The sequence below is a fragment of the Gallus gallus genome, chromosome 18, assembly GCF_016699485.2.
Source record: "Gallus gallus isolate bGalGal1 chromosome 18, bGalGal1.mat.broiler.GRCg7b, whole genome shotgun sequence".
NCBI classification, from domain to species: Eukaryota; Metazoa; Chordata; class Aves; order Galliformes; family Phasianidae; genus Gallus; species Gallus gallus.
In genome coordinates, this window is record NC_052549.1 from 5,288,509 (window position 1) to 5,310,988 (window position 22,480).

The following is a 22,480-nucleotide window of genomic DNA, read 5'->3' on the forward strand; positions in this document are numbered from 1 at the left end:
GCAAGTTCATTCTGCCAAGAAAAAGAGTCTAAACCAGATTTCCGACAGCCAAAAAAACACATATTTACAGAGTACGAGAGAGAACGACAGTTGAAATCACAGTTCTATACATGGAATCAACAACACGTTTACACACCATTGATCACCATTCTGCCAACTTCTACACGGACTCGGGGCGCTCCTGCCCTGCTCCGTCCTCCTGGGGGTGGCGAGGAGGAGCCGGGCCACGAGCAGCCACCAGGAAATACTGCAGTGTGTATTATTATTAGTTATTATTATTATTATTATTATTATTGAAACGCATACTGTACTTCTTTTGGAAGCTACGGAGTGGGGAAGCCCCGGGAATCTCTCCACTGCGCTCAGTGGTCGCAGGAATACTTCACTTGGAAAGAAACACTGCGCGATACGTCGGTAACGGCGGCGCCGCTGTTGGCCATCGCTCCAAGGAGTGAAGGGAAACACTGGTAAGGTTCTTCCTTCTCAGATGGGGGGGAAAGGGGACAGAGAGAAAGAGAGAGGAGATTCGGAGGCCATGGAACAGCAATGGGTTACTGAGTCCGTCTGGCATTAAAGGCTGCCTCGCGGGCGGCTCAGAGCGCAGAGAGCACAGAGCTTTGGGGGCTGCGCCAGGAGAGCTCTGAGCTCCCATCGCGGCTGTGTCTGCCTGGGGCTGAGCCGAGGGGCCCTGAGCTGCAGCCCAGCACACCTCCCAGCTCCCCTCTGCAGCTCCAGCTTTGTTTCCTGGGTAGCTCTCTACCCAGGAGATCGTTGTCTCAAGCCATCTGCTTCTATATCGCTTTGCTATAATGAAGTAAAAGCTTATTGACCTTTAAGATGCTGTGCTTTCGCAACGCAAGCCAGGCTCCCTTCCCCACCCCACCCCTCCCCAGCTGAGAAGCATCACCGAGGCCAACGCTTCCCAAAGAGGGGGAAAAAGTCCATCTCCAATAGGGAGTCTGTGTGCATGGGCAGCACCGGCCGGGGAACGACAGCTCGCATTGAGCCATCCCTGCTGCCCTCGGCTCTGCTGGATTGCTGCACGGCTCGGAACACGGAGCTCCTGCCTCGGCCAGAAGCTCGACAGTACGTGAGAGGGGCTGCACACATCATAGCACCAGGTTGCTTTGTACAAGAAGTCTTTTTGCACCGCGTGGAAGGCGGCTGCGGAGCTCTGAAGCCGTCACGCAGTGCTGTCAGGATGCCTCGTGGGCACAACGCTGCCTTCCCTGCCCTGCCATGGCTCAGGCAGCAAACGCTGCCCCATTCACAGATGAATACACAAAGCTGACCTCCTCTTTCCCACGGGCTGCCTAAGAGAATCATTCACATTTCGGAGACTTCTTAGTTTTTGAAGCAGCAAACAAACTCATAGAGACCTCTATTTAAGAAGTGTTTCTTGAAGCACCGGAGGAAAGAGAGAAGAGCCCCACGTGCTGTGCAAACAGAGGGCTGAGGTGGGGCGATGGCAGGGCATGGGGACAGCCCGGGGCTGCGGGTGGCAAAGGGACCATGCGAGGGCCACCCATCAGCTTGGATTTCTTTGGTCCTTCGGTATCAGTTGTAAAAGAGAGCAATTGTTTTAACCTTCTGAAAAGGGGGATTAAAAGAAAAAACCAACCAACCAACCAACCCCAAAACAAACCAACCAAAAAAACCACGCTCACTGTGGTCTGGAATGTTCCCTGTGCCCCTCCGTGGGAGCCCCACGGCCCCTATGGGCACACAGCGGGCAAGCTGCAGCTGAAGGGGACAGCAGGAAGAGCAAAGCAGGCTGCTGGGCTCTGCCTCTTCGCAGTATTACAGACCTGAATCAAGGGTTCGTTTCCTACTATTTAATTTAGATTAAAAAAAAAAATTACTCTTTTTAATATATATCTTCATTGGGCTCCTTCCTTCTCCCCCCGCTCCTGTGCTCTCCCCCCGCCCCCCCTTTCCTTTTTTCTCTAAAACCAAAAATAAAAAAAAAGAGAAAACGTTCACATATTTTAATAAAAGGTCTTTCCTTACGATCGGACCGGGGCAGACGTGCTGCCCCATGGCACAGACATTCAAAGGCTATGGAACCAACCGACGTGGCCACTATATCCACCCAACACTGTCTCTCCATTCGAAATAAAAAATAAAAATAGAAAACTGATGCTAGTTACAATAAAATACACGTGGGGGGGGAAAATAGCATTAAAAAACAAAACAAAAAACAAAAAACAAAACCAACACGTTAATGGGAAAAACAAAACAAGAGAACTACACAGAGCTGTACTTAAGAGATCGTCCGGGAATGCGTGTTAACCCTTCCTGTACAAAGGAAAGGTGGAATTATGGAAGCAAACCTAATTACGTCTTTGTGTTACAATAGGAAGCTTTCTGAGAGGCTCTGGTGGTGGTTTGGGTGTCCCTACAACAACAGTGGGCTGCTGGAGGTTCCAGTGCTGGTAAAGGATGCGATGGGAAAGCTCAGCTGCTGGCAGGTCTGAGCTGGAGGCATCTCTTTTCCTTCGAGAGAAGCGCACGGCGCGGCGCGGCTCGCGTTGGATGAGCCTGTGGGATTTCCTCCTTTGCCTTTCTGAAATGAGCCGAGAGGATAAATTCAAATACAAAGAGGCTCCTAACGAGGAGAGAGGCCCTGAGCTCTTTTTGCAGGCGGTGTTTGGGGACAACGGCCCGAAACAAACTCAGCAGGTCAGAGACACCAGTGAGAGCGACGGGAGGGCGGTGGGAAGCCCTGTGCTCAGCAATGGGGGCCGAGATGGGAGGAAAGAGAGCGAGAGGGTCGCAGAGCCCCGCAGTCACCTTCCTCTGATGGAGATGCTTCCTTCTGCTCTGCCCTGGCTGGTTCAGCCCCTCAGCCTGCACCCAACACACAGCCACACACAGCAACCGCCGCGCCGCTACCACTCACAGCACCGCAGAGAGCAGCTGATGAGTTACGAACCTCTAAATGAGAATCTGCAATTCAAGCCCTCTTCCTTTCTAGCCTCTCTGTAACATAACTGATGTGGGAATCACTGCCACAGGGCATCATGAGACCAACCAGCTTTAGAGTTTCCCCATCAACAACGCTTTCATATACACGTACAAACAGTGGCTGTGTTTATAAGCTGAGGTGGTAACACGCACTGCGTTTTGTGCCGCAGTGCTGAGCAGGAAGAAGCATCCCTACCTAGGAGCAGCAGAAAGCAAGGACTGTACGTTCCCCTCCAGCTCCAGCCTCCAGCTGCAATTGGTTCATCAGCAGTTTGTTCCATGCGGGGCTTTCTCTGTCACCACAGGTTGACACCATCCCTGGCATGAGGGCTTCTGCACTTAGCAGCCCACAGCCCACCCCTGAGCTGCTGAAACAGGGAATGCCAACTCCGTCCAAAAAGTCAGAGAGTCCTTAGGCTGTGTCTGCAATTGTTTCACGTGATCCAGCAGTGACTACAAAACAGATCTCTGTGGCTAAAAGAAAACCAGTCTGGTCTGAAATGGTACGAATTCTTCAGGCAGCCACCCAATGAAGGGGTGTGTGCAGAGAACTGACCTGTGCACCCATTGCCCTTTCACAAAGGGCTTCGGCTGACGCAAGGATGATGACCCAAAGGCTGCTCAAACCTGCAACGTGTTAGCTGTATCAGCAATGATTATTGGTCACTGAATTTGGGGGGGCCTGGCTTGCTTTAGCTACAATATATATATATATTTTTTTTTCCCCCCTTTTCTTCTTTTCATATAAATATACAAAGAGTGTAAAAAACTTTAAAAAGTGAACTTTGCTGTTTCAAACGACAGACAAAGTTTCTGCACATTCAGAGATCAGCAACGTGAGGCCCACCAGGCAGGGACCCAGCAGAGCTCCCATCGGGGAGGACGGCTTTAACCAGGCTGGGTCAGTGAAAGAGCAGGGAGACCAAGGACGTGAAACAGCCATTTCAATCCACCTCGATCCTCCCCCGTGATCTCAACTCTTCCTCTGGAAAGCACGTGGAAGCCCCTCTCGCCCACTCTAAATCCTTCTGGAAATAGTCAAAAATTGGTTATCACCTAAATAGAAAAGAGGAGGAACGCAGACTCTTTGCAAACGGCCCTTTGATCTGTATTAAAAACAGCTCTCAAAGTTCCTCAAGAGTTAGAATTAGTGGGGCACGGGTGGGGGGCAGTTTAGATACGGGATGTAAAATATTACAAAGTGCTCTGCAACTAATTTCTGTTTTGTGTGGGTATGTGCGTGTGTGTGCATATCCATACACATACACAGCCACGCACGTACACACACGTATATACATATATATATCTACACATACATATATATATGTACACATACATATATATGTACGTACGTATAAAGTTAAAAAGTTCTCTATGATATGATTAGAATGAACGTCCTCGGGAGGTCACGACTGGAGGGCGTGGGGCCTGTTGGGATGGCAGATGGGGCACTCGCCCTCCTTGGCGCAGGTCTCGCACAGCACTGCGTGTTGGCACGGTAACACCACCCGGTTCTCCTCCTGACACTTAAGGCATTTCACTGACTGCATCTGAAACACTGCCTGCAAGAGATGGGGACAGGGCAAAACGTAAGCACGGGATGGATGGAGGAAACAAAAGGGTCCAACGCTGCTTTGGGGGACTGCATGGGGATGGGTTTGGAGCTGTCCATCCATTCGCCTTCTGAAGCGCAGGCAAAGCAGCACAGCACGACGCCCTCCCATAGGACCCTTAAGATCAGAGCAGTTTTGACTGACTGCAAACCCTGTTCCTTGGGTACAGAGAAGAGGTAGCTGCTTTCCTAGAACTCACGTTGGCTACATCCACACAGCACTGCCTCGATAGGCTGCCGATTTCTGGCAGCAGTACAGAAAAGAAGGGCAGCTGCTATCAGTAGGAGCAGAGGCAGCAAAGCCATCCATCCCCTGCAGAGCCCTGGCACTCACCTTATCGACCTTCTCCAGGTTTGCCCGCAACTGCTTCTGGAGGGTGTAAAGTGAAGAGAGTGAGAGGGTTTCCAGGTCAGAGAAGGAGCGCAGAAACTGAGGGTCCTGGCCTGTGTGGATCCTCTCCAGCTCCTCCTGTAGTTTCTTCACTTGCAGCTCCAAGGCTTCCCTCTGCTCCCGAGCCAGTTCACATTCCATGTTAGCTGTGTTGGCGCGATCATTTGCTTCCTCTGCCTCCTTTTTCCAAGCATCACAAGCCTGCAAATTCCAACCAACGTGGTAAAAGAAGCTGTTTAAATACTTGATCAGCCTCCAAAAGAGAATCCTAGGCAAAAAGAACCATTTCCACGCACTCCGTGCCAAGAGTGTATTCTGATCAACCCGCCCAGTTCCCAAATTATGAAACCCCATGGAGCTTTGCTTCACATGCTGGGTACCCCTCCAGTTGGGTTGCAGCCCTACATATTCATCCCACAGAGCTAATGGGATGAAAACTGGCACAGCAGTAAGTTCTCATAGATCTACGTGAACTGCCAGGCCTGAGAGACTGTCAAACACTTCAGTGCTCATAAGACAACCCTCCTACTCCTCCACGCTCCTTAAGTTGCCCCCTCATACCTGTTTGGCTTGTTTCCAAGACTCTTCCCACTGCTTTATTGTGCCGTTGGCTTCATCCAGTTCTTGCCGTAGCCGTGCCAGCTCCGCAGCACCTGGACCTGACAGAAATGCAGGTGAGGTACTGGGCGAAAAACTCCCCGAAGCAAAGTGCTCCCATATGCTGCTGTTCATCCCATTTAAACCTGTTTCACGGGGAAATAGAGAGGGTTATGTCACAGGTGCTGGCAATTCCCCCCATTTCCTCCCTACCCCTGTGAAATCCAGGATTCAAAAACGCGTACAGAGGAAAGAGAAGGTCATCCTAAGACTTATTTCATCCCTAGGACCCGGGAGTCCGTCGCAGTGGGACTTTATAGGGGAAGTATACAGAGTCCCCTGCAGAGTTTTAGCATTAAATAAGTGACTGTCACGGCAGAAGGACCAACTGACCACTTCTCTATTTTAGGATGTTCAAATCATTGCTCTTTCAGGAAGAAATTGAAGGCATAAGAGACAAAGCAACAGAGAAGCAGCTGAACCAAAGCTGACTGCTTTTTGCACAGCCTCTGAAGTTTGTAGCTTCAATAACCAAAGTCCATTTACTCAAAATAAGCATCCATGGGGGAGAACAGGCAGGAAAAGCTCCCACACAGGCAGAGCTGGACGATCCCTTCCGATGCCACGTGCACCCACTTGATGTAGGAGTCCTTTTCATTCAGTGGTGCTTACCAGTGGGTGTGGGCACTGCCAAACTTTGATGCAGTGGAGATTGTGATCTTACAGGTCAAACTGACTGTGTTTGCAAGCAAGCCTCTCACTGAAAGCTAACCCAACACAGCTTACTTCCCAGTCAGTGCCAGCCAACAGCAGCTGATAACTAGTAAGTTGACTTGGCTATGGGCTTAGCTGCATAAAGTCATGCAGCAGAGCAGTAAGGGCTCTTCACTGACTCAAGCCACTCATCATTGACCCATTTCAGCTGCTCAGTTCAGAGCAAGTTTTAACAGAACCCCAACTCACATTTTGCTTTTAAAGCTCTTGAAAAGGAGTCTAGCACTAAGCAGGCCTCTGGCAAGCCTCAGATTCTGCCGTAATGCTGACCAAGCTCACCTCATGGCTTCTTTTTACTCCCTTTCCACCTGATGCTCTCATTGGACATTTGAAATAGAAAAGTCCCTTTGATCATGAATGCCTTCTCTGCACACAGAGCACCTAACACAATGAGAACCAGCGCAGGACTAGGTCTTTTCAACTAAACTGCAATACAAATAAGTAATAACTACACACCAGCTTATATGCATTCAGTAAATCATACGGAACACCACTAAGTAATAGCAGAGATGGCCTCTGAAGTCTCTTTTCTTATTACTGCAATTGTAGAAGTTGTTACAGCCAAACAAGTAGGAATCAAAAGGCATGGAAGCATGGCTTTGGCCTCTGCAAACAAGTGATGCAGTTACACAGATAAATGCATGCAGCAGTAGATTACAAAAGCATTTACTCATTTTATTATGTTAAGCTGAATATTGGAGATTAGAACATATATCACATTTGAATAAATGTTTACTTCTACTATAAACAGAAAGAATTAGTATTTACTGTTACAAACAGAAATCAGCAGAGCAAATGTCATGTAGCCTTGAGGCCATCAGTTGTTTCTCATCTGGGTTTCTCAACCCAGCATCTGCTTAACAAAATGCCTGTGGTCCCTCAGTTCCCAGTTCTGCCCAACAGGTCTGAAGCTCCAAAGTGATTTCCCCCCCCTTCACACAGGGAACAGATCCTCAAGAGAGGGGAAAAAAGGAGCAAAGCGGGCACAGCTGGAACACTGACTTAGGTCCATACTGCACCAAATAGGGAAAACAATTCAATGAACTAAGTTGGCTTGGAAGCCAGCCTCACCTACAAAGCAGACCCAAGAGCAAACTGCAATCCCCACCTTAACTCAGCAGAGCTGAGAACTCAACCCTGGTGAAGTCTCAGCAGAATGCTGCTGGTAGGAAAGGACAGAGCTCTTTTTCCTGTTCTTTTTCTCAGTCTAGAAGCGTGGGGAACAGAGAGAATTGCTCCCTTCTCAAGATATTAACCAGCTCTTGGTAAAGCAGCTTCTGGTACTGCTGCTGTTCTCATGGGGAGAAGGGATAAATGGCAGCAGTGAAATAATACGTTAAAATTAAAGCTAACTTAAAAGAAAATACTTACATGGCACAGACAGGCATGTACATGGGACACACACACTGTGCATTTACCTAATGATCCATGAGAAGCTGATGTCCCCAGGAATGTGTTTTCTGATTGGCTTAAGTGTCCCTGGGGCTGATGGAGGAAATGCGATGAGAGGCTGACCGGTGGAGAAGGAGAGGCAGAGTGAAAGGAGGCAGAGCTTCCAAGGGAGCCGGGGATATTTACAGGAGCAGAACTTTGCAGCAAACTCCCACCTGGACAAAGAACACACAGAGAGGATGGCTATGTATGACCATGAAGTATGGGCCAGAGCACAGCGCAGGAGTTCAGAGCAGAAGGCGTTAGCTTCCCTCTCTGCTAAGACCCTCAGGATTCCCTCCACCTCTCCCTGTGTTCCATTTCCCCTCTAAGCCTTTAGGAGGAGCACTGAAGCTGCTGTTCCATGAGCCACATAGGTTAAGACCCTGCGGAGTTCAGTGGACTGCTCTATCGTCGGCCAAAGCAACAAAAGGTTTTCTGAGCCAACTTCAGCCCCTATCAGCCCAGAGAAGATGCAGCTGGTATCTGCTGCAATACTTGGTAATGAAAGGTTCCCTTTTAAAGCACGTTCCTCTGCCTTTCATGCTTCTGAACAACCTGCAGTGAGAAGACTGCCATGCTGAGCCGGCTCACGACCTGATCTTTTGAAAATCAGTGACCAGCTTTAGGGATATTTGAATGTTTTGGATCTACCTGTCATTAAAAATAAGCAAACAAAAACCTGACCTCTAAAGACAGAATGCTTCCCTTCCACAAGAGGTCTGTCTGCCTGCCACGCACACACTGAGGAAGATCTCAGCCCTGCTGCCCACTCTGTTCTGATCTTCCTTCTTGGAAGACCACCGGATAACACCCAGCCCTGACACAACAGAGGAAAAGCAGTGTGGAGGATCTCAAAGCCACTGCAGGTGGCAGTGGCAGAAGCAGGGCTACCAGGAGACATGCACAGTAAGCTCTCTGACCAGACCCTCATCTTTGGAAGGGAAGTGGAAGTGATATTCTTTAGGGTTCCTTCCATGCCTCAGTACAACTCCAGGTAGCATAGCTCCCTTGGAAACCTTTGGGCAAGGAAAGTTAGCTCCAAATCAAAACCTATCCTCAAGAACCAGGGCAGCCAGAAACTACACCACTTCTGAAAAGCTATGAGATTTCATTTTCCCCTGGACAGAGACAGATAGAAGAGGCCCCTGCCTACCTCCACACATTAAAGATGAGACAGACATTACAGGAATCAAACCAGCAGATCATGATGACACTCTGAGACAGATGGATAGCATTACCAGGTCATTGAGTTTCCTGTTACTACTAAGGAGAATTTTCTGCTTGAGATGCAAATCGTTATACTTTGGACTGGTTTTAAAGGTATCAGATACCTTCTACAGTCTACTTACATGCTCTATAAAAAACAAAACAAAACAAAACAAAAAAAATTTCAAGCAAGTCCCATTCAGTCTTAAGAAACATCCCCAAGACACCTGGGCCTAATGGCAAGAACTCAGCCCTGCTAGTCAACAAGGGCAAGCTTTCACTTGAAGGATGCTCAGCGGTTGCCAGAGTTTGTTATCATAGGTGTTTTTTAACCAATGTTATTTGGGATTGGTTTTAGAGCTTTGTAGGGCTGGCTCCACTGAGGTGACTGGGCAACACTGCTTGGCAGAAGATAAAGAAAGCTCTGTTGCTTTCATGTACCTATCATGATGCCACTCGTGTGGGGCACTGTGCTGCTGTCAAATGTCTTCTCCAGGGCAGCCACTCCGAATTCATTCAGGTCCAGGTCATCCAAGGCAGACTCTGCCAGACACAGAGGTACCAATTATGTTATAAAGGACCAACAACTTCAAGAGATAGGATGGCCCAAAGAGCCTACATGCAGAGAAGCCTTTGCTCTCTATTTGTCAGTCTGCACAGCCCTACTATCCGTCCTGTGCAGCAGTTTGGCAGAAGTGTCATGGGCAGCTTTTCAGTTCAGGTTTTGTTTTATTTTTGCCTGATTCGATTTCTCTTTGTCTCAAAGCATTCCTAATCGTTAGATTAAAAATAAATAAACACAAATATTCGATGAAATAACAGGAGTTCCCATCAGTCTTCCCCAAACAGCTCTTTCAAGTCTGTCCTTAACATGCAATAGCACTACGTTATGAATGTCTGGGTCTGGCTTCTGCTTTGTCCCTGCTTTGTTGAAGAGCTGCTTGGAAAGGAAAACCAGCAGAAGGGAACGCTTCAAAATCATCTCTGAGGTTCAAAGATGAGAAAAAAAATGAAGAAAGGTTACGAATGCCTGCAAGCGTTACATCTACCTGAACGTACCTCATCACTCATCTCCATCAAAATCATTTCATCCCACTCATGCCCACTCGTTTCTATTATTGTTTTTAACAAATTAATGAGATCACCTCAGAAATGGTCGATTAAAAAAAAAAAACAGGTGGCCAAAAAAAGTGTACCTACCTACGAGGAATGATTCCCCACTCTTAACTCTCCCGTTCTCCTTTTCCTCACAGCCTCTGTCCCACGTTCTGTAAAGGGCAAGTCCTTGCCACCTACCTGCTGGTGGCCTTTGCTATAAATTTGCAGTTTAGAATATAAAGGGTTGTAGCTGTAGAAAATGCCCTGGTGATTTCCTGCCTGCTCCAAACCCTTTTCATCACTTTGACAAACCTGAAACTAAGGCCCTTTACATCATCTGACAGTTGAAATAAGTGGCAGAGGCCTTCTGTTCGTCCTCTGGGTGAATTTCACCTATAATGACCTGTGGAAAACATGTGATGTCCTGGTCACAGAAAAAGCCTACGGCCTCAGGAATCTGCCAACACTGACACAGATGAAAAACTGGAGTTCACTGGAACACCCGTGCTATCCCAGTTCTCATACCTGGTCATCCACGTCTGAGGAAGCCCTACTAACAAGTGAAAATGGCAAAGTTACCTATGACAGACTCAACGGTGTCACTGGTTGGGTAGAAGGGAAGGGCATTGGCATTCATGCCTGGTATGCTGCTGGTGCCAGCGGGGCTTGGTGGTGTTGCAGCCAGACTGGAGGTGATACTGGAGGAGATGCTGGATGTCAGTGGGCTCCCCACTGGGAGAATACCCAGTATGTCCTAAAAAAGAGAGTTTTAAAATGGGAAAGATGCACAAAATAAGACATCTATATAGAAAAATCCCTTCAAAAACATGCAGGCACGAGCCAAAGATCAGCAGCAAACCTGTTCCTGCCTGCTTCCAACCTGACAGATGGCTGGTGCTACTACAGGGCTGGGGGTGGGGGAGAGATTAACAGCTTTTCTTTAATTTCTGCCGGCTTTTTTTTTCCCTCCAGTATTACAAACATCCTTCAGGCTGCCCCAGAATTAACTCCTGTGACCCACACGTTGCATGCAATCATAGGGATGGGTCACACAATCACTCACTCAGACTTAGTTCAGCACACGACTTAGAACCTGATATTAAATTCTCTTTGCCAAATCCTTGAACTTAGATGACTCTGGAGATCCATCCCAGCTCTATTTTCTGTAACTCGGAGACACTCTCTGGCACTGCTGCCCAGGCCTATGAATTCTTCCTGAATTCACACAGGCCATTCACAAATAATTCATCCACCAAATCACCCCAACTTCATAAAATAATCCCTCAAGCTAAGCATCCCTCATGGTGTCTGGACTGCCATTTACTCCCTGCAGAGCTGTCTGGATGCACAGGGACCTCCTGTCCTTGTGTGTGGCAGTGTGAGCACTAAGCTAGCAGTACCGTACCTGTTTGGGCTGTAACAAAGGTTGCTCCTGGCTCCTGTGCTCCAGTGAATGGGACTTCATTTTTGCTTGCTACAGTAAATAAACAAAACAGAAGATAAGCAGGGGGTTAGCAGCAAAATTAAGAATGGCTGAGCGCTGGCTTGCTTTGGAGAGGCCATGGGAAGCACAGTCCCCACCTCTCTCATGCTCTGCTTTGGGCACTGGAGAATTCAGGAGGCAGGAGTACGCAGCAAACTGAGAACACCCCAACCCATTTGGCTTCCTATACACCAAGACATCATGCTTGGAGTTATGCAAAGACTTGCCACAATTACATTTGGCTTCAGAGCTCTTCAGTGCTGCTATACTCCTGTGCTGGCACAAAGGACATCGTAAGAACCAAGACCAAACACGACTTATCTTGCCTTGCTATAAATAACTCAGCACCCCTCGCAGTGTCTCAAATAAATAAATAAAAACAGAGCCAGAACCAGTGGGAGGCACACTGTACTTCTAAATTATGCAAATATTTTGCAGCTTTGGGAAAATGAAGTATGCAGATTATGCCTTCCCTCAACCTCTCCTCGCTCTCAGCCAGCCTTGCACAGTTTCTAGAAGAACAGATGTGACATTAAAGAGAACAATGTTATGGGGAAGAATCTGGATCATCTCCTCAAACTCCTTTCATCATCAACAAAAATGAAGTGATAACACACCAATTTCAAAAGCAAAATCATCCCTCTCCCATCCCTTGAAACTGATGCTTCAAAGCTATAAAGCATAACTGAGGTCAACGCCGGCTGGAATTGCAAAACTGCCAACATGTATTTAGATTTCCACTATCCAGTCTACAAATTCAGCTTCAGGACGTTGCAGCACTACGTCCTTAACGGATTTCAACCCTCTTGCCTCAAGACATCAGTCAGTGCTGAGCTGCACCAGGCAGAGCTGGGAAGGATGTGGTCTCAGGAGCCTGTTGGCGTGCAACGGTCTGCAGCCTGTGCTCTGCTCCTCCTGTGCTGCTATGCGTGCAACAGCAATGCACAGGGAGATCAGTGACACCCTCAGCACGCAGAAAGGGGGCAAAGCAACTGCTCAGAGTCAGGTCTGCTTGGTTGCCAGTCCCCTCCACGTGAATCAGGGATGTGATCGAGGCACAGCGTCCGCTCAATCATTTGCATCACCATCTCTGCGGGACAAAATGCAGAACAGCAGCAAGAGATGCCACGCTGGCCTGAAGCAATACACCTTGATGCCTTGGCTTAGACAGTCTAAACAAGAAAGATAACTGGGTGCTGGAGAGGTCTGACATAACCAGGCAGGTGAAAGAGTAGCAGCAGCAGGATCCATCCCCTGTTTTCCCTGATTAAATCATTTTCTCTGCTGAACTCTCTGCCTTTGGGCAGATTTGGTGTGTGTGTGTGTGTGGGGGGGGTGAATGCCTGGCAAACAGGCAGCCAAGATCGTTCTGCAGCAGGTACCATTCTCTCACACTTCTCTGAGCTGCATACAGCATGTTTACATCCAGCCAAAGTGCTACCACACCAACCGCAGCCTCGGCTTCCTTTGTGTGCAATGGCTGCGCCGCATTACTGCATGTGTGTGCGCCTGATAACACGCCTGCTAGATCAGCCAGCACATCCCTGCCCTGTTTGACACTCATCTGAACACAAGATGTGCTATCAACACACGTCAGCAGCTGAAGTGGAGGCACACACAGCTGTGCCCCCTCGCTGCGAGGTTTTCCTGCCAACGCGGCTGGCTCCGGTGCTGCCCAGCCTTACTGGAAGCTTTGTGGGTTTTTTTCCCCCCCTCCTTTAAAGATAAAAAGGAATGCATTTGTGAGCTGGCCCCGCTTCTCACCACCTCGCATCCAGGTAGCATCAGTGTAAAATGGAGCAAAGCAATTGTCACTGCTAAGCCAGCCTCCTTTAGCTCTAGAAGGGCACACGCTGACACAGCCACGCGAAGGGCAAGCTGAAACTCTCCAGCTCACGCCGTGGCAGTCAGGAAAGCAAACAGAGGCCATAAATTATGAATGAAATTGAATCTTGTATGACCAGCACGGAACAGGGCTGCTGGACTTCCCAAACACCTCCTGGCTGTGGCACTCGGCTCCTTCCAGTGCTGCATTTTCCAGCTTTGACTATTTGGAGCAGTATTTTTAGCCCTCAGTGCTGGCTCAGCCTTACCACAAACACTGTGGAATCTGCAAACACATCTTTCATTCCAATACAGATAGGAATTATTTGCACTAATTCTACAAAGGAAAAGAATTACAGTCATACCGCGGCGATGAGCCCGAATGCCTCCTAAGTTTTCAGATGTGAGTGAACAAAGTTAAGTGCCTAATTACCAGTGTCATTTACAGCATACGTGAGAACCTCTGGTGCCCACTGCAGCCAAAGGGAATTACTGGAGATTAAAGAAGTAAGTAATTATACTTGAACACAGAATTTAATCGGGACGCTTATGAGACACCTAATTTTGTCTTCAGAAGCCTAACGTAAGGCAACTGTGATTACTTCCATCTTTTTGTTTAATGACTGGAATAAATAGCTGCTAACACAAGGTTTTTTCTTACTTAATTAAAGCCACATGAGTAAGAAACTACCTGCATACAGTATCTTTGTAGTACGGCCCGGACCTCAGACATAAATGCTCATCATCTGGCTCCTTTTAAAAGCCCCATTCAAGCTCCATCTCCTTTCTCCTTGGCTTAGGCTGGCTGCCCATTTTCTCCAATGCAGGGCCTCCCTGGCACCCTGCCTCTGCTGGCAGGAAACAGGGGTTCTCTCAGCCCTTCAGCTTTGGGTTCACTCCTCCTTTGCAGCAGAGGCAACAGAGAAGGAGCACATGTTTTCTTCTTTTGTTTCTAAACAACTGCTGCAAGCTGTTGTGCCTGCAAGCAGTGCCAGGATCACAGCACGGTCTGCGCTCTGCCCCCAAAGATGTGTTGCATCAATTTGCAATTTCCTAAGTCACACGTGCTTTAAATAAAAACAATGGAAGCATTTACAAGCAAGCCTACGTGCATATAGCTTCATCCGTATGCGTCACTAAATCATTTTAATTAGACTAAACAGTGTTTGAGGCTGGTCCCACTGCAAAGTTGGATCATATTTTCCCAAAGTTGTAAAAATAAATCAGAGAAAACCCACTGAGCCTGCTTCCAAATCCGACTGCTTTCTGCAAGATCTTATTTGGACAGGGTATTTCCACTGCTTTCTCACAGCAGCGCAACACAAGCAGGGTGAAAAGCTTATTAAGGCTTCTTAATTCTACAGGGAAGAGTTTATATGTAGGCAGGTTGAAGGCAGCATTTACTGTTATCTCTGTTTTCATGCAACATGTGTTTTTCTCTTAAAAAAAACAAACAAACAAACCCAAAACAACCAACAGAACAAAAGCTTATCAGACATTTCTGCATGCACCTCCTCACAAGGGTAGCTAAGCCACCCCCTCAACCGAGTTACTGTGCTATTACATTTACAAACCCAGTGAGGAATCCAAACTAAGCTCTGGGTTGGACACAGCTGACTTGGAAAGGAAACTAGTGAACCATAACATCAAGAAAGGAAAGTCACAGGAAGAAGTTGACAGTGGAAAAGCTAATGTGGCAGAAGAGACGGAGGAGACTGAGGCACAGGGAGCAGCTGTATAAGGTCTGACTGTGAGAAGGAAGCAGCGAGGCAAGACTGGGGTATTCAAAAGGGTACAATGTGTGGATTAGGTAAGGGTTCTTCAAATGAGAATGAGGAATTGAAGAAGAAGCCAAGAGAGAGAGTCAAGGATCAGAATGATACAGACAGAGAAACAAAAGGCATTTGTAACACACTGCAGAAATGAATGCTGGAAGCAGAGGATAAACCAAGTCGTGGAGATCGAGTCCATAATGAAATCAGGGAAGGAAGGATGAGTTTCCATGAGACAGTGTAGCAACAAGAAACAGTAACTCCTAACGAGGACCTAAATATGACAAAAGAAAGAGCAAGAAGTGGTTTGTGGGAAGGTACCTGGGGTCAACAAAGGACAGAATTGCCCGGGATTATGAAAGCAACAAGCAGCTCAGCTTCTACAAACTGAGCACGTGACGGCAGCTGGGCAGACAGGAACAGATGTGGGATGGAAGGGACTCGAACTGATGCTGAAAGCACAGATCTGAGAACTGCTACTGAGCACAGCGCTGTCTCCTTTTCGTTCCTTAAAACATGAAAACACATTCAAGCTAGACCGGGCAATTTCTCCATCTTCTTCATCCCCCCAACTCTTCCATTCCAGCCCGTGTTTCCTACTAACCTGGCATTTGAAACTCTTCAAATACTCGGCCCCCACCTGATCTTCTCGTTCAAACCCCGGTGCTTTCTTGTAGCTGCCGGCTGCTGTTACTGAATCTGGAGGGAAACCAATGCTCTCCAGGCTGTGTGGCTTTCCAATGGCGCCAGGAGGAGACCCACATATATTAGATGGGCTTCCGAGACTGCTGTTCCTACAAAGAATCTAATAGAGGGAACAAGTGTCAGGAAAATACAGCCAGCTGGGGGCACCAACTCGAAGAAGAAAGGCATCATAGGGAGAACTCATTCAGTTCTGTGTGCATCGATTTTACTGACAGTCAACACAAGTGCAAAAGCTCCCAGAAAACAGGAATTAAAAGCCAAGAAAAAGCTCCAGTAGATACAGGATTTGTACAGTCCCACAATTATGGTCTTATTGTCAATACTTTGTACTGGAGTGCAAGCTTACAAAGAAACAACCTACAGCTCTAGAGACATTTACTTTTTGTGAGGCCTTGGATATGACTAAACCTGACCAAAACCCTTCTCACTGCCCTTAAGGCTGCAGTGTGATGTGGAACCTATCTGTACCTATCTGTACCCTGAGAAGTAGTGTGAAACCTGGAAGGGTACTATGGCAGTCAGAACAACCAAATGTATTTGAGCTGTGTTATTACACCTACTGCAGTCAGAATCACCAAATGCATCTGAGCTGTGCTATTACACCTACTGTATTATTTTTGGTTTTCAGTTGGAAATTTGAAAGTTTTAATGCAGGCACAATCCAAGTATCAACAGCTGCATTAAAAAGAAAAAAAAAACAAAACAAAAAACACAAGGATTTCCAACGTTTCTATTCGTTGGACTGTAACCAGGGATCACAACCACATGCAACAAGGCTAGTTTTGCACTGCAGATGAAGACACAGACAGCAGCAAAGGAGGTTAAGATGAGATTTAGAGAAAGCTCCTACCTGGCTCAGTGCAGATATCCCATTTCCCTGGGATAGGAAGTTACTCTCCTGCACTGGCAAGCATGACTGTGCTTCAAGCAACTTTCAGACAACTACTGCTATCAGAGATTCAAACATGGCACAGTTGGGGCTGGCATTAGAAAGAGGGAATGTCCCGCAATGCTTTGATTTCATTTTTTATACAGACATTCTGCTGTCTGTGCTTCCCTACAGTCGCAAAGTTTCTACTCACTGTGGTGGAGGTGGGGCTAGTTGGCAGAGTTCCTGATTTATTCCACACCTACAGTACAAATACAAAACAGAACAGGCCACGTGAGGCTGGCTGCTAAAGGGACCTTTTTCTTTGACTAATTCATCATGTAAAAAGTGATCACCAGCAAAGTCGTATTTGTTTGCAAGCTACATGCAGATAGATGCCCTATGTCTCAGAAATACACGTGTTGCCTTGTGGCTTCTATCTATGGAATTAGTAAAGAGGCTGTTTAAAAGACTGAAGAGCTTGAGGATGGACAAAGACCTAAACATGGAAGAGATCAACAATTCTGCTGGATTTTCAGAGCATTTAGACGGTTCATTTGAAGGATGGAGGGGTTTTGTTTTTCCACTTCTTTCTCGTGATATTTACCAAGAGAACATAGCATGCCTTGTCTTTCCAAGATCTATGCAGAATTCTATTTGCAATCAAATTCAACAGAACTACGAGCTGTTGGTTGGCTTTCGGTGCTGATAAAAATCAAACTATCAATTTTGCTCCTCAAAGAAGGAGAATTGGACTAACCAGAGGTCCTAAATGATTTCACCTCATTCTGGTCAGCTTGGAATGGGTTAAACTCTTGCCATTTAACTTTCTTGAAACCTTGACCAAGTATTTGATAAGGTGTGTAATCTTTTCAACAGCAATGCAAACAGGAAGGACTTAATAGGGGAAAAAAAAAAAGTCCTCAGCAAAAATGAAGTGCTCTGGCATTGTACTTGTCTTTCTTTGTGTGTTTCCACTTTCCATCCAGCATTTGAAGATCTCACTTCTTCTGTGTATAACCAGAATACAATTAATGCTCTGGAGCATTACTTAAACGTATTGCAGAGTTTGACCATCTCCAAAAGGAGGAGAGGGAGAGAATCAAGGATATTCTGTATCACAAAACAATGTGCACAGGCTAAGCCTTTGTGTTTACATATGTAAACAAACTCAACTGTAGCTATGTACTTTAGATTATATTGGCTCACAGCCTTTAAGGAGTACTTGGAAACTGAGCCCAGTGTGTACCTTCAGACAGGAAGGCGCTGGACTTCATGTACAGTTGCATTCCACCAACAAGCTTTGCACAGGAAGGAAGGCTTGGAAATTTTATAGGTGAAGTGACAAAACGAAACTACTGAACTGCATGTTCCAAACAAAGATATCTCCTAAACAGCGTGGTGCTTAGATCTAAAAGAAGGATGTCATGTGTCTTTGGATACCTAAGATTCCTCTCCTTATGTGAAAGGAGTACATCAGCTCAGAGGAACCCAGACCGATAAAGCACAGACAAGGCTCCCCCACAGTGCTACCTACATTGCTAAGGTCTGGAGCGTGTGGGCTGGAAGGGCTGACTGGAACAGAATCACCAGCTGCTGATGGCATGTACATCACTGGGCCTGCCTGCGTGGGGCTGGACACAGCTGAGGACTGCTGCAGATCTTCATTGAGCGGAGGCTCTGCAAGGAAGAAAAGCAAATGGAACGTTACACAAAGCAGCCCAACTGCAGCAGACCACAAGACATTTAGGAACAAGAATACGTAGTTCTGAGAGCAGAAATATTCCACAAACATCTATTTAGAAGTAGCACACAAGCAAAGGGAAACCTTATCTGACAAATAGCTACTTTTTAAGCTAGGATTCCTCCTGTTACTACCTTCACCACTTGTACACTGTCCTGCTCATTAGTTGGTTAACACTGCTCCAAAGTTATCTTCTTTGCATGAATTGCATGTTATTCACTCAGCTGTCTTGAACTAAGCAAGGCTTCTCTTTCTGTGCTTGGCACAAAGCTGATGGATACGTTATAATTAGCTGAGAGAGAGAAGTTTCCATCTGCTCTCAGTACAAACTATTACCAAAAGTAACATACACAGAAAGGAATACAGCTGTCAACTGCACAAAAGGAAAGTGGCATTGACTTCCAGTATGTACATCTAATACAGCTCAGCATCTTTACACCATCTACACAACTGACACCACACCTACACTGCAATATCTTTAAAGTATTGACTTCTATATGCCTCTTGTTAACAATCAGCAAAACTCTAAGAGCATATGCAGTAAATGGACTCCTGTTACTTCAGGTGAATTAGGTCCTCAGTGCTCACCTTAATGAGAAAGGACTAAAAAAGCACAATTCCATAAGATGGCACAAGGAACAGCCAGGATGCAGTGAGCTAGCTGGCCAAAGAACATTACTCTGGCTTGAAAGGAACACAGTACTGAGTGCAGTTACCTGGTTATAAATAAGGCATCTCCTAAACAGAAATACTACGTAATACACAAGGGAGTTTGTTAAACACCGTTTCGTTATTAAGATTTAATTCTCTCTTAAGCTTGCTGAGTAGTTGCACTATTGTGTCCTGGGCCATTATAGCCCACAGCCCTAGCTATAATTACTGCTTGTCTACAAGGCCTCCTATAAAAGGAACTCTGTAAACCGTAGGGAATTTACTCTCGCCATTCTTTGACAAAGGCAGCAATTACTAATTCTGCCGTTAACAAAGGATAATCAAATAACAAAGATCTGCTCAAGGCCACAAACTGAGTCAGTATCAGAGCCAATCTAGTGAGTTATAAGTAACCTGTTCTAATAACCGTAAATTTAACAGCCAGACTGGAGTGCAGAAACTGAGCGGGAGTCATAGGACTTAGGAGCTAACTGTTAGCTATGAACAGAACTGCCACAAAAGAACACCACCAGCAGTTTACCAAGGATTACATTTATTGGCACAGGCTGCCCAGGGAAGTGGTGGAGTCGCTCATCCTGGAGGTGCTCAAGAAAAGGGCAGATGTGGCAGTGAGTGATGTGGTTAGCGGGGACGGCGGGGTAGGGTTGATGGTTGGACTGGGTGACCTTAGTGGTCTTTTCCAACCTTAATGATTCTATGAATCGTCCAAGGTAATAACTCTGCTTTTGAAAATCCTTTATGAAAGTTCTAGCTTGATGGCCCTATCTTTTACGCTATCTGTTCTGGCCAGAAGCTCTCCATAGTTCAAATATCCATGAAAGATGAGAGAAGCAGCCCACGTACGTTCTACGTGTGCAAAGGCACAGAAGGGTCCTCGGGGACAGCTGCCAGACTGCTGCATATCATTGCACTTGGTGGATTTGTAGATCTAAGGTTGAGAAAAAAAAAAAAAAACAAAAACAACCAGACATGAACAGGAAAAACAGTGACTGGCAGCCCAGGTACAAAAGTACTATGAAGAGACTCAACAGCAAAATAGAAACACGGATAAAAGGCACAAAGGCCAACAGATTTCAGGGCGACCACTTCAGTGCTTTGCTTCGAAGGAAGAAAAAACCCACTACGGTTATGGAAGCACCAAAATATGCCCATTACAGTTAAGCTCACGCAGAGAACACCCCATCACAGTCCGTTCACCCAAAGATCACCATTTGCCATCAACTCTCAGTCTCATTTGCAGCCGCATGGATATTAGAAGCGGTAAAAGGTAGGAAGCAGTTGATAGGTAACAGCACAGAAAGCTACAGCCACATTTGCAAGGAAAATGACAAACCATTGACAATGACTGTAGGGAATGGATTGCTCCCCCTCCCCAGGTTTGACAGGCAGTGGCAATGGTTACTTTGCTGATAGAGGCCCAACAAAGCTTTTCAACACTATAACATGAAGCAGACCAGGACCAGGTCCCAATTATGCCCTCTGTAAGGATACTGGAATGCTCTGGGCATGCTCACTCTGAGAGCGTGGCTGCTTTCACTGTCAGTTTGTGGGTATTTACTGTTCAGTGCAACCATCACCTATGAAGATTTCTCCTCACAAAAACAGATGCTTAAAACCCACGCCATGTTTTCACTCCCCCACCCAGGAGTCTGCTCTCACACCTGCATTTTCACCCACTTTTCTTACCCCTTCCCATCCAATCTACCAAATAAAAAGGCACCTCTGTCAAGCAGCTGAATTTGAGCTTCCAACATGCAGTTCCTCTGAATCCCAGGACCACACTGCAAGCAGCCCACACACTCTCCCAGCTGGCACATTTATGCATCTCATCAGCCTGGAATACGTTTCCTTTTCCGTTCAGCTACCCAATGGTCTGGGGAGGTTACTGTACCTCTGGATGGAACTGCTGCTCTGTGCGAGTGTGGCAGTATTGGCACGAGTCTCCATTTTCACACTTACTAGGATCTCCCCACTCATCTCCATGTTTCACACTGGGACACGGTGAAGATCTGTGTAAACAAGGTAGTGATCGACTGCATTAGATACGCTAACATGTTCTGAGCTTTGCTTCCTCAATCAGCAAACAGGCTCAGCTGCCCACCCCCCCCCCCCCAGCTGCACAATCTGTTTGGCTTATTGCTGCTTCCCTGCCCCCACAACGCTGCTATTGTATCGTCCTCCCTCTCTTCCTATTTTTCAATGAAAGAAGCACGGCTTAGTCCTCACCTGAAACTGAATACAACCTGAACCAATGCGACTTAACAAAATTAGCAGCTGATGTGATTAGTGTCAGAGACGCTCGGTCTGGTTTCTCTTTCAGAACTGTACATTCATAGAAAGCCAGTCAGGTAATTGGCTAATCCTAAAACACGTAATACCCTCACAGTGCTGTGTTTCCAGGGTTATAGTGTGGCCATGTGGAAAAGAGGCTGAGTCAGGTCACTGGGGAAAAGGCAAACCCATTTTCTTTCTCTCAGCTCGGAACTGTTCTTTTTCCCAGGTCTGAATTTTTGCTGTGACCTACTTCCTCTGCTCTTTATGCTCTTACTCATTCCCTCAAACAACAGCAGAGGGAAGCAGATAGCAGCAGCAGATGCTTGCACAGAAGAGGCAGTCACATCAGCTGGGGGTGGGGAAAGCAACGCAGAAGTAAGCAGTAATCAGGAAGGGAGAAGCTTTCTCCTCTCCCCTTCCCAAAGGGACTGGGCAGGGGCAGAAAGCACATGGCTGCTGCTTGAAAACTGACCTAGGATTCCAATTTCTCCTGAATGTGTTTGGATTAATGTTCCTTTGATATATATATACATACATGCATTTAATTCTTGTTTTTAAATACAGGACTTCTGTACCGATTCAAAAATTTCTGTGAATGCTGGGGGTGGAGAAGGGAAGTGAGAACATCCAAGGCATTTTCTCTCCTTACTTTCTGGTCTGCTCTAATGTTTTTCAAAAAGGAACTAAGGAAAAACCCCACTGAGACCTCAACAAAAGCTTTGTTGTGTCAGAGGAAGCACGGACCCATAGCTTGGATGCAACTCGTTCAGGGAGACACAGCATGCTGAAAAATCCAGTGACAGCTGAGTGATGAGAACACCCTCGTGCCTCAAAAGCAGTTTTTAGCATCTGGTTAGGAATGCACGTCCAGCTACAGCACTGGTCACACTGTGCCTCACGATCCCCATCACCAGGCACATACAACAAGCAGCTTGATGATTCTGAATTCCTTACCCATGAAAACACTGCTCTGTGAGTTTGTTTCTACAAGGGCACTTTTTTTTTTTCTTGCACTGCTTATTTTAAAATAAGAGTTTATATGAGAAGGGGAAGACTAAC

General features: G+C 46.6%; 1 protein-coding gene across 8 annotated transcripts in view; it reads right to left on the reverse strand.

The window, feature by feature from the left end:
- Nucleotides 1-1,973: 1,973 nt before the first annotated feature.
- Nucleotides 1,974-22,480, reverse strand: part of UNK (unk zinc finger) — a 38,748-nt gene continuing 18,241 nt past the window's right edge. The window contains exons 6-17 of one of the 8 annotated variants that reach the window (XM_015295334.4): nucleotides 21,039-21,156; nucleotides 19,991-20,075; nucleotides 18,269-18,411; nucleotides 16,946-16,993; nucleotides 15,763-15,963; nucleotides 11,485-11,553; nucleotides 10,659-10,833; nucleotides 9,423-9,524; nucleotides 7,760-7,948; nucleotides 5,532-5,629; nucleotides 4,914-5,171; nucleotides 1,974-4,529 (exon numbers count right to left, since the gene is read on the reverse strand). In XM_015295334.4, the coding sequence (XP_015150820.1) occupies nucleotides 4,374-4,529; nucleotides 4,914-5,171; nucleotides 5,532-5,629; nucleotides 7,760-7,948; nucleotides 9,423-9,524; nucleotides 10,659-10,833; nucleotides 11,485-11,553; nucleotides 15,763-15,963; nucleotides 16,946-16,993; nucleotides 18,269-18,411; nucleotides 19,991-20,075; nucleotides 21,039-21,156 (1,642 nt within the window). In that variant the 3' untranslated portion in view covers nucleotides 1,974-4,373. Of the gene's footprint in view, nucleotides 4,530-4,913; nucleotides 5,172-5,531; nucleotides 5,714-7,759; nucleotides 7,949-9,422; nucleotides 9,525-10,658; nucleotides 10,834-11,484; nucleotides 11,554-15,762; nucleotides 15,964-16,945; nucleotides 16,994-18,268; nucleotides 18,412-19,990; nucleotides 20,076-21,038; nucleotides 21,157-22,480 lie in introns of all 8 variants that reach the window. The other 7 variants (XM_015295331.4, XM_015295332.4, XM_015295336.4 and 4 more) reach the window with 7 other exon arrangements.